An 11,013-nucleotide genomic window follows, 5' to 3' on the forward strand; every position below is an offset into this window, starting at 1 on the left:
AGTTGTCAGCTCAGTGCTTCTATTCTTCGTCATCTTCCTCATCTGCATCTGAAAGGGAAGTGTTAGAGTTAGCGAACGGAGGAAGGGTGATTGATGGGATCGGGGAGAATAACGGGATATAGGCAATATGATGACATAGACAAGCTAGAGGAGACGGAGGGAATGGTCCGGGTTAGGAAGGGTCCGGGATGGGAAGGCGAGGACAAGGGAAACGGGGAGGACGAGAAGGGACGAGAAGGGACGAGGAAGAGGGACGAGGAAGAGGGACGAGGAAGAGGGACGAGGAAGAGGGACGAGGAAGAAGCACAGGGGAAAGAGATAGAACTTACCATCCATCATGTCGCCCACGTCGGTATCGAATTCGTCATCGTCCTCATCGTCGTCATCGTCGCCGTCGTCGTCGTAGCCGGGATAGGACGGAGGGGGGTCCGGTTTGACGCGCAGAGCCAATTCGCCCACATAGTGCTTCCAGTCAATACCGGTGTATTCTTGCGTAGGGTCCTCCTTTTCGTTGCTGCCCTTCCCATAGAATGACACGCGGGCATGCATTCCAGCTGAGATCTGGTTGGGTAGGGCGATCTTAATGTGCTCTAAATCCAACCCAGGGAGTTCCCGAAGGCTCTTGAGCATCTTGGCCCACACATTGAACTTATAACGGGCACGAAGGTCATCGCCGGTGTCGTTAGGATTATGCGGTTGACGGTTGATGAGGGTGACCCGGTACAGCTCAAGCCTCTTAAGTTTAGCGGCAAATTTGCGCACAACGTCAAGGAGAGCCTTGGTTTCGACATCGCAGAAGCCAAGATTAAGCTCCTCTAGGTAAGCAAAGCTTGGGGACGGCGGAAGTGCTAGCATCGGCGAAGTGGCGGGAGGCGTCAACGTTGCCGATGATGGCAAGGACGGAGATGACGACGGCGGGTGCGGGTGGGATTTCGACGGGGATGCCGCCGCCGCCGACGACGACGACAACGACGACGGCGACGACGGCGACGACAGCCACTTCAATAGCTTTTCAACACCGCCACGTGCGTTAAAGAAGTTGATGCGTATATGCTTGATATTGGTGAGGTGCGTGAGGAAGTGGCACAACAGGTAGTCGTAGCGATTGTGATCCTTTTGCGTCGGCTGGCCAGGGACGGCGATGCCTCTATTGGGACCGGATCCGACGTTTGCGACCAGAATAAACGTCTGGAGACCCTCAAGGACAGGGACGACCTTAGGCTTGAGGTAATTTGTGAAGAGGTTGAAGGCATTGTCGTTGGGGATGCACGATTGTCGACGGAGCATCTCGAACGTCTTTGGGCGGGCCCCGGCGTTGCCAAGGGCTGTGAATAGGGTGATCATAACTTTATTGGCGTATTCCTGGGCTTCTGGAGTATTTGTTTTCGCCAAAAGGTCAACGCCGGTCTCCTTGCGGATGGTGGTAGCTCCATAGCTTGCCCAGGTGGCGCCGTAGCCATCGCGATGCTCACGCTCGCGTGAGTGATAGTCTCGAATTCCGACGGTTTGGAGGTTCTTCAGGTTCCGGAAGGCCTCGGTGAGCATTACTACATCCTGGCCACTGCTGACAAGGGTGCGGTGGTCGGCGTAGGCCTGGCGGTATGCGTTCTCTTGAGCCACTTCCATGGGCGAGAAGCGGCGGTAGTCGAAGAAATCGAGCCCTATCACCACGTGGTCGAGGCAGTCGCTCAGACGAGAGTTGCTGATATCGACCAGGGCTTGCAAGCTCTGTTCCGTGAGCATGAACTGCCGCTTGGTGAAGAACTCTCTCATGAAGGTGTTGAACAGGGATTGTTCGATTGACTTGCATGTCAACCGAAGATTGCCCAGTTCGGGCGTCGTCAGGTACGAGGATATACGTAGGAGGACCTCGATCGGCACCTTGCTGAAGGGGGTTGTAGGCGGCGACAACGTCCGCGACGGCAGCGACGACGTTGCCGGTTGCGACATGGTGGCGATGGTATGGAGACGACGCCAGAGGACGCCAAAGGACGACGAGAGAGACGACAGCAGTGATAGGGAGTACGGACAACAGAGGGGGACGACAGGCCCGGCGAGGAGCGGCAGCGGTAGAGAAGGATAATGAGAGCAGTACCGACGACGACGGAGAAGAAGAAGGTAGAGATGAAGTTGAGTTGAAGGTCAAAGCGAGGAAGGCGCGGCTGAGAGCTTGAGTTAAAGCGTGCTTTCCTAAAAGGTTGAGATGTAAAGTTTAGGCAGGAACCGTCAAGTGGGGGCGTTACTGGACGCGCTTTTCACAGCAAGCAGGTAGGTAGGTCAGTCTCTTGTCGAGGTACGTTACCTACCTACCTAGGTATCTGTAGATAGAGATGAAGTCGAGTCGGTGATTCAGAATAGCCTCACAGCATCCAATCGTCTCGTGGGGTCTCAAGCTCGCGCCAGCTGTTGCCTGTTCCTTTCAATGGAGCTCTACATCGGTTGTTAAACCCCTGGTGATATTGCACCGGCAGGATCGAACCCTGCTCCTGATTGGTTTGCAAGATGTTCCGGTCCGTGTTTTAGGGAGGTGAACGCTGTAAGATACCTGGAGGTCAATACCTGCCGCGGCCGTTCAGTTGACAGGTGAGTGACATGAAGGAGCTTGGACCACCAAGTGAGACCTCTGCCGTCATTCACAGTGCAGCGCCCCTGCAGCGACGGCCCTCTCTCCAGGCTGCAGCGCCCCATAGAACGGCTTCCTTTTGGCGCTAAGTCCTGATAATGATGCAGGTCCACTATCTGCCGCATTCGCACGCTGATTCAGCAAGTCCAACGGAGTTTGTCTCTTTCAGGGGCGGGTGATCCCCGACGCTGCGCGACAGAATCTAAAAAATTGGAAAACGCACCCGACCTCAGGCACAAAACCGAACCCCCTTTTGTTTCCTCGATTAAGGTAGAACATGGGCTCCCTACACAAGGTTTCGACGGTCCATCTGTCGTTGGCACCTTATTTCATCGTCGTTTTCGCTTTTTGACTGCACGTCGAAAAAAGGCTAGCCGTCGCTCGAAATTTTATAGTATATACGTCAACAACGTCCTCCCACCATGCCGGTTGTCAGCCGACGGAAAAAGCAACGACTCGTCGTGCTGGTCTCTCGCCATTTTCTGCCCATGTGGATCGAAGAATCTCAGCAGACGGGCGCCCTCCTTTGTTTTTATTGTGCAGCACGCCCCCGGCAGGCCTTCGGTGGGCGTGGCTCAGCCCGTCACCCCCAATCTCAGCCAGAAAGTCTTGGCACCACCACCAAATGCCAAATGGAATCGACAATTGCTTTTCATCTTGAAACAGGCCCTGGATGATGCTCATGCGGAGAAGACATCTTTGGTCTGTTCTCTCGGAATCAACCGGCCAAAGTCGCATTGGTCGGGAGCCAAGACTTCGACAATGTCCTTGTTATTGTCTTGACTGGCCCTTTGTTCGGATGCCCGCGCCGTCGACGATCGGCTTCGTCTCAACTTGATGGCCTCTGTCAACGGTCATGGTTTATTTCAACGTCGTTTGCCACCAACACTGGACTAGGCCATCCCATTTGTCCGCTTGAGGTACGGACCTGGGCAGAAATTGCACTTGGACCAGACTCGACTGATTGCAGGACTGCTCGAAGAAATCGCCTCAGATTGCGCAACATGGACCATTATTCAGGCATCTCTGCAGAAGAGCCCAGAGCCCACAACGCCGCTCTGTTGGTGGGAATTCCGCCTCAGGATGAACTTACAGTTCACTGCGTACGAGCAATACGTATCTCTCTCGACTGAGTAGTTTGTCCGGCTCGGCGCGTCTCCAGGCTCGTTGGCCCGTCCCAAGGCCGTCAATCATATCCGTATGCCTCGAGAAGCCCGCATGCGACCAACACCAAGACCTCAATAAATCGCACGAGTGCAGCCAGAGTCGCATTCCACGTGGGGTCGTTTGTTCGTTTATTGACCGTCAGGCACAGCGGATTGGAGAGAGATGAAGGGAGAGAGGCGAATACGCATGGCGCAAGGCACAGCATGCCCACATCACGTCCGCGGTGGCACCAACACCACGAATTGGCGAATTAAGACGCTCATCAGATGTCCTTTTCACCGCCCGCTGCCATCGGTTGGCCTTTACCTGCGGCACGAGGCCCATAAGTTTAAACTGATCAAGAAGGTGTGCTGACTGCCTTTCGGCGGGCATGTTGCAATTCTGCCCGCGGTCTTTCTCATTTTCTTGCGGCATGCCAAGACGTTCGCCAAGAGTCGCAGCGGGGAGCCTCAACAAGACGCAGCCCACGACTGGATCCGGTCCTTATTTTTCCATCCTCCGGCTGCCATGGGCGGAGATGACTATCGGGGGTTCAATGCAACGATACTTGTCGTCAAACAATTCTTTGCTGATCACCCGCGGATGTGCTGATAGCCGCATGGTAGAATCGCCGACATGGTCAATATGGAGCACCGGTTCCTGGATCTTGCTGCCCCCGGTCCATGACTGACCCCCGTGCGCGCCGTCCCCAAGACCGCAACTTCTGCAAACCCCGTCTTACTCGCATCTGGCCATGCTCATTTGCTCGCTCGGTGATCATTGATAGAGAACTGGGGCGAGCGAGAACTTGGCAAACACCCCCACCGTCGTCCCTAATCACCCCGACCCTCCCGGGGCCACATCCGCCAACACCATGGCCAGCGCTGGTGCTACCGAACCGGCTTGATTCCGATCTCGATATAAGTACGCGTCTCCCCAGCAGTGGCCAACGTTTGCCCAGCTTGGCGACTCAGCTTCGGTTCACTCACGCTGCCGTCACTCAAAAAAAATCTTTCCAACTCGACGCCGTTCGACCAGTCACTCTTTAAGACAACACAAACGCAGCGACAATGAAGTCCGTTCTCTTCTTCGCGACCGCGGCGGCGGCTGCCGGCCCCTACCTGGCCTGGACCGCCGACTCCTTCACGCAGCACGAGATCGACAACAAGAAGCCCTACCACTACACCAAGGCCGTCCTCTACGACGGCTTTCAGTCGGCCTACGCCCTGACCAAGAACGAGACCGTCCTCGACTGGTACCGCGGCCGCATCGACGAGCGCGTCGTTCTCTCCAACGGCAGCATCGCCAACTGGAAGCCTGGCAGCTACTCCCTCGACGAGTACCGCATCGGCAACAACATCCTCTGGTGGTACGAGCACACCGGCGAGGAAAAGTACAAGACTGCCGCCAAGATCATCCGCGACGAGCTTGCCCACCACCCCCGTACTGACGAGGGCGGCTTCGTCCACCGTCACCCCATCTACGACCACCAGATGTGGCTCGACGGCATCTTCATGGCCGACACCTTCTACGCCAAGTATACCTCCCTCTTCGACAAGAAGAATGCCACCGCCTGGGACGACATTATCAACCAGTTCGACGTCATCGATCGCCGCACCCGCAACACCACCCTCAACCTCCTGTACCACGGCTTCGATGAGACCAAGACCGCTGTCTGGGCTCACTCTGAGACCGGTGCCTCTCCTCTCATCTGGTCCCGTGCCGTCGGCTGGTATGCAGTCGCCCTCCTCGAGGTCATCCAGCTCCTGCCCCGCGGCCATCCCGGCATTGAGAAGTTGAGCAACTACTTCATCACCCTTGCCGACGGCCTCAAGAACTCCCAGGACGCCTCCGGCGGCTGGTACCTCATCATGGACCCCTACTACGTCGGCAACCCCGCCAACTACATTGAGTCCTCCGCCTCTGCCCTCTTCACCTTTGCCCTCCTCAAGGGCACCAAGCTCGGCCTCATCCCCGAGCAGAAGTTCTTCCCTGCCGCGGCCAAGGGCTACCAGAAGCTCACCGACTTCGTCACCGAGAACGCCAACGGCACCATCAACTGGGAGGGCACCGTCTATGTCGGCTCCCTGAACAGCGACGCCAGCTTCGAGTACTACACCGGTGTTGAGCTGGCCGCCAACGACTACAAGGGTGTCGGCCCCTTCATGTTCGCCTCGTACGAGTGGGAGACCTACAACCAGACCAAGACCCCCGGTCGTGGTGGCCCCAAGCCTCCCCGCGGCGGCCCCAAGGGCCCTCGCCCCGGCCGCCAGTTCAACCGCCGCTTCCAGAAGACTTACTGGTAGAAGATGCAATGAGAGCGAGCCCATGAGATTCGAAAGTCACGGCCGGCGAGCATGTACATGACTTTATTGCTTAATTTCTTAATCCCGTCTGGGGCGTTGTACATTTTTACATATTCACCTGAACATAGATTCATTCTTTCATTAATACGCTGCGTGAAACTATGTAACCTGCACGTTAAATCTTTGGACGCTGGCCTTGGGCGCTGCCCATGGTAGCTCGTTCAATGCTTGTCCAATCCTCCTCATACCTTCTCTCACAACCTCCTCGTCCTGCGAATAAACCAACCGAAACCATCCAGGCTCAAGGCAGTGCTCCTCCCCGGGATGCAAAAACACCCCCTTCTCAACGAGTTTCTCTGCCAACGCAAACTCTCTCTCTTGATCGGTCCCAGACTCCTTGGGCGGCAACCACGGCCCCAAGTTGGTGTACACAAAGTACCCAGCATTCGCCTCGAGATAATCAATTCCCAAGCTCCTCAACATCCCCGTGGCAAACTCATACGCCCCCTTGAGCTTCCCCCTCGAGAGCGCAATGAACTCGTCATGCCACGCCCGATCCTCCAACATGGTCGACGCAATCGCCACAGATGGCCCCGCGGGCGAGTGGAATCTCACCACACTCTTGAACGCATCGTGCAGCGCTCGATTCCTCGACACCAACGCTCCAAGCCTCAGCCCAGGCGCCGCAAAGTCCTTGGCCAGCCCGTACTCCACATGCACCAGGTCCGGATCGATCATCCCCTCCTCCGGCGTGATCGAAAGCACTGAGGTAAACGTCGTGAGATCGTCCGAAAATACCGACAGCCCGTAGATCTCGTCACTAATCAGATGAATCTTATGCCTCCCGCAGAATTTCATGATCTCGACGAGTGTCTCGCGCGGGTAACACCGTCCCAGGGGGTTATTCGGGTTCACAATCATCACAGCGCGCACCTTCACGCCCCGCTCCGCCTCCCGCGCCACGGCCTCCTCGAACCGGTCCACCACGTCCGCGTCAAAGCAGTTCCCCGGTGTCGTGTCGGCATACACCACCTCCACGCCCATCTCATTCCCGAAATCGAGCTCAAAGCGCCCGTACACCGGCCGGCTCGTCAAGATCCCCTCGCCGCGCGAGGCCAGCGCGAACGCAAGCACGTGCTGCACCGCCGTCGCCCCGCTCGCGAGTTGCACATGCTCGCTCGTAATCTCAAAGCACGGGTTGAAGCTCAGATTCAGGTGCGCCGCAAGCGCAGACCGCAGCCGCGCGCCGCCGGCGGTGCTGTAGCCGTACGTGAAGACGTCCTCGCGCAGCGGCGTGCAGGCGGCGACGGCGGCGACGGCGGGCAGGACGAGGGCGTTGGAGGCGAGCGCGAAGGAGATGAGGCCGTCGGGGTTGGAGGCCGGGTGGTACGTCTGCGGCGGGGCGAAGCGGAAGGGCAGCGCGAGCTGGGCGGCGGTGGCGAGGGCGCGCGGGGAGAGCATTGTGCCGTGGCGCCGGATGGTCATGGCAGTCGGTGGTGCGTGGTGGGAAAAGTTCACGGTGGTTGCGGTGGTTGTGGTGGTGATGGGTGACGGAGGCGGTGACGGCGCTATGAAGTGCTGCCGACCGCCGGGGTCGGGGGTCCAGAGATGAGAACCTTGCTGGCTTGCCTCCGACGTGTCAAGCGGTGCATGGAAGGGAGGATGGGTCAACTTGCGCAAATGCGCTCAGCGTTCCCACTCACGTCGCAAGCTCTCATAGGTGAGGAAGTCAACGTCGTTGAGTTAAGCACCAATTGAACTTGCGGATTCATCGTTGTCTTTGAAGCGCTGGGCCGGTGGGAGAGACGGCTGGTGTTCATTCACCCAAGGTAGCTCGCCGGTACTGCGGGCCGGAAAGGCGGGCCGTACGGCGGTTTGCGGGGCCTTGGGGCGCCGGAGTGGCTCCATTGACGCAGTCTCGGCAAGGAGGTCGGAGACCGAGAAGGACTCGGAGGGGTCGCTTGCGGCTACGATTGGATCAGTGAGTCGGACCCGGACCCGGGAGCCGGGAATGTTTCGTCTGGGTCTTTGCTGCGCAGTGGTAGTTGTTCACACCCGCGCGACTGTGGCTTTTGCATGCAGTCGACGCAAAAGCCGCGCTTGTTGTACGTGAGGCGGGGGAATTTTCCCTCTATCACGACTGCCGCAGCTATGAATTTTCTCCGGGCTGCCTTGGCCTTTTCTAAGAACAGCCACATGGAGTGTTGGCTGGTTTGGGAGCTATGAATGCCAGCAGCCCCCGCTGGGATTTGTGAAACTTTATTCACCCACCCTAGACGGGTGTCTCACTGTGTTTTGTTGGTGCACCACTATTTCCTCGCTGGGTGCAGTCGCATTTCTCGGGTTGAAGCGTTGCCTCTGCGCAAGCATTCCGAGGGCTTTGGTGCATCGGATCATAAACATAAAATTCCTCGTTTCCTCATTCTGCGTTTGGCCGACTGATTGAAAAAGGAGACAGCACTTCAGACAGCAGGTTGCATTTCCCAGCGCAGCGCGGACTGTTTGCTCCGTCCAATCTGGGCTGGTCGCCGTCGGGTGGTCCAGTGCGAATAGCGCGTTGGCGGCGGTCGTTAGGGCCCAGAAAACAACGGCCAGTGACGTCGGAGTCCGTCGGAGGGACCGGGGGGTAAAAGTGGGCTGCCTGCCACTGCTTGCACCCGGCTCCCGCTACCAGGGCCAGGACCAGGATCCATTCCATCTCATTCATTCCACTCACTCACTCAGCAGCACCTTTCCGGGCTCCTCAATGATCTCACCGTTACTGAACGCAGCCCTGGTCGAGATGCCCGGCATGGCGGTATAAATCTCCTTCAAGGCTCTCTTTTTTCACCTCTAGCCAAGCTATTTGGTGAAAATCCAAAGCCTCTCCGCTGTCTTTACCGAAGTGCGATTAGTGATACCCCATCGCCTGAGTGCGAACTTACACCACAATGGCCGGCAAGCTCCTCCACCTCCTGCCCCTCGTGGCCTACACCTCAGCATCAACACTCTACTCAACATACAAATTCAACCCCCTGGAGCATCTCGGCGGCATCGCACCCTACTTCGAGCCCCAGGACCCCCCGGCCTCCCCCGATACGCCCCAGGGCTGCACCGCATCCCGCGCCGCCTACCTCGTCCGCCACGCCGCCATCTACGCCAACGACTTCGACTTTGAGGAGTACATCGAGCCCTTCCTCGAGAAGCTCGGCAACAAGACCAGCCTCGACTGGTCCAAGGTCCCCTCCCTCAGCTTCCTCGCCGACTGGGACGCCCCCGTCTCCGAGGCCGAGACCTCCATCCTCACCCGCGTCGGCCGCCTCGAGGCCACCCAGCTCGGCGTCGACCTCGAGTTCCGCTACCCCAACCTCAAGCTCCCCCAGCGCGTCTGGACCTCCTCCGCCGAGCGCACCTACAAGTCCGCCCAGTCCCTTGTGCGCGGCCTCGAAATCGACGACGACACCATGAACGTCGTCTCCATCTACGAAAGCAAGGAGTCCGGCGCCGACAGCCTGACCCCCTACAAGGCCTGCCCGGCCTACTCCTCCTCCGCCGGCAGCGAGCAGTCCGGGAAATTCCAGGAAAAGTTCGCGACCCCCATCACGAAGCGCCTCAACGCCCTCGCGTCCGACTTCAACTTCACCGTCAACGATGTCTTCGGCATGCAGCAGCTCTGCGGCTACGAGACCGTCATCCGCGGCCGCTCCCCCTTCTGCGACCTCGACCTCTTCTCCCCCGACGACTGGCTCGGCTGGGAGTACACCGAGGACATCCGCTACCACTACAACGTCGGCTACGGCAACAACGTCGCCCCCTACGTCGGCATGCCCTGGCTCAACGCCACCGCGAGCCTGCTCATGGCCGACGCCGCCGACGAGGACCTGTACGTGAGCTTCACCCACCGCGAGATGCCGCCCATGGTGCTCGTCGCGATGGGGCTCTTCAACAACTCGGAGCCCGGCTTCGGCGCCGCGGCCGACATCAACGCGACCTTCCCCCTGGACAGGATCAACTACCGCCGCGCGTGGCGCAGCTCCAACATCCTGTCGTTCCTGAGCAACATCGCGATCGAGAGGATGAACTGCACCGGCAGCTACGGGTACGAGGATGGGGAGTACTACCGCGTGCTGGTGAACAGCTCGCCGCAGCCGTTGCCGGATTGTGCGGACGGCCCCGGCACGACGTGCTCGCGCAGCGGGTTTGAGACGTATATTCAGGACCGCGTGGAGAGGTTTACTGGCTTCTCGGAGAAGTGTGGCGTGGAGTATGACAACAGCACTGATGTCATGTCGATATATCAGGATCAGTCTGTCGGAAATGGGACGACGGTCGGGAAGAGGTACACGGCCACGTTCCAGTAAATAGTGTGTAGACTCTTTCTATAATCATAATTGTTAATCAAATATGAACATATATCCGATGTGAGCAAACGACTTTCTTGACTTTTCTCTGATATGGACTGTTCAATTTCCTCCAGTGATCTTCAAGCAAGTGACCTGATCGAAGCATCTGTATATTAGGACCTGTATAGTACTCGGGAGTTTGTCTATCGATGCTGACCAATTTGACAGCTTCCACACAGCGCGTCAAGTTGAAGGACTTTGAGAACAAATGGCGTCAGATCGTCGACCACACGCATCATCACCTCAGAGATGAAGTTCGTGCTTCATTAACCACCATTTCAGCCATATAGGCATCATATACTGGTAGCTGCAGAATGTTCGCTCGCACGACGCTACAATTCATTTCAGTCTTATGAACCCCGGTGAGCTGAGCTGCGAACTATGTGATTTGATTGAATCACAGTCTCCCTTGACATCTCTGCCACGGTGTGTTTCGCTCATTCGATCTGGTACCGCAGCGTGAAGCATTCAAACACGGCGCAGTAAGTGACGCGCCTTTTCAATGCTTCCCCTCCCTGCCATCCTCTCTCGTTCTCACGATCCGATTGATACGCTC

The 11,013-nt window shown here is 57.6% G+C and overlaps 4 protein-coding genes across 4 annotated transcripts; 2 read left to right on the top strand and 2 right to left on the bottom strand.

Moving 5' to 3' along the window:
* Nucleotides 1–144: 144 nt before the first annotated feature.
* Nucleotides 145–1,950, bottom strand: CGCS363_v005800 (uncharacterized protein; the record flags this gene model as incomplete). Its single annotated transcript, XM_036637649.1, has 1 exon — nucleotides 145–1,950. One exon carries the CDS (start codon nucleotides 1,948–1,950, stop codon nucleotides 145–147), a length of 1,806 nt encoding a protein of 601 aa, XP_036498497.1.
* Nucleotides 1,951–4,839: 2,889 nt separating this feature from the next.
* Nucleotides 4,840–6,075, top strand: yteR-4 (Unsaturated rhamnogalacturonyl hydrolase YteR; the record flags this gene model as incomplete). Its single annotated transcript, XM_036637650.1, has 1 exon — nucleotides 4,840–6,075. The coding sequence occupies one exon, from the start codon at nucleotides 4,840–4,842 to the stop codon at nucleotides 6,073–6,075; it is 1,236 nt and encodes a 411-aa protein (XP_036498024.1).
* A 159-nt stretch (nucleotides 6,076–6,234) lies between these two features.
* accs (1-aminocyclopropane-1-carboxylate synthase-like protein 1) lies at nucleotides 6,235–7,560 on the bottom strand (the record flags this gene model as incomplete). The annotated part of the gene is made up of 1 exon (XM_036637651.1): nucleotides 6,235–7,560. One exon carries the CDS (start codon nucleotides 7,558–7,560, stop codon nucleotides 6,235–6,237), a length of 1,326 nt encoding a protein of 441 aa, XP_036498026.1.
* Nucleotides 7,561–9,005: 1,445 nt separating this feature from the next.
* Nucleotides 9,006–10,415, top strand: PHO1-1 (Acid phosphatase PHO1; the record flags this gene model as incomplete). Its single annotated transcript, XM_036637652.1, has 1 exon — nucleotides 9,006–10,415. The coding sequence occupies one exon, from the start codon at nucleotides 9,006–9,008 to the stop codon at nucleotides 10,413–10,415; it is 1,410 nt and encodes a 469-aa protein (XP_036498025.1).
* Between the last annotated feature and the right edge of the window lie 598 nt (nucleotides 10,416–11,013).

The sequence above is a fragment of the Colletotrichum siamense genome, assembly GCF_013390195.1.
Source record: "Colletotrichum siamense strain Cg363 chromosome Unknown KSG_Cg363_contig03, whole genome shotgun sequence".
NCBI lineage: Eukaryota > Fungi > Ascomycota > Sordariomycetes > Glomerellales > Glomerellaceae > Colletotrichum > Colletotrichum siamense.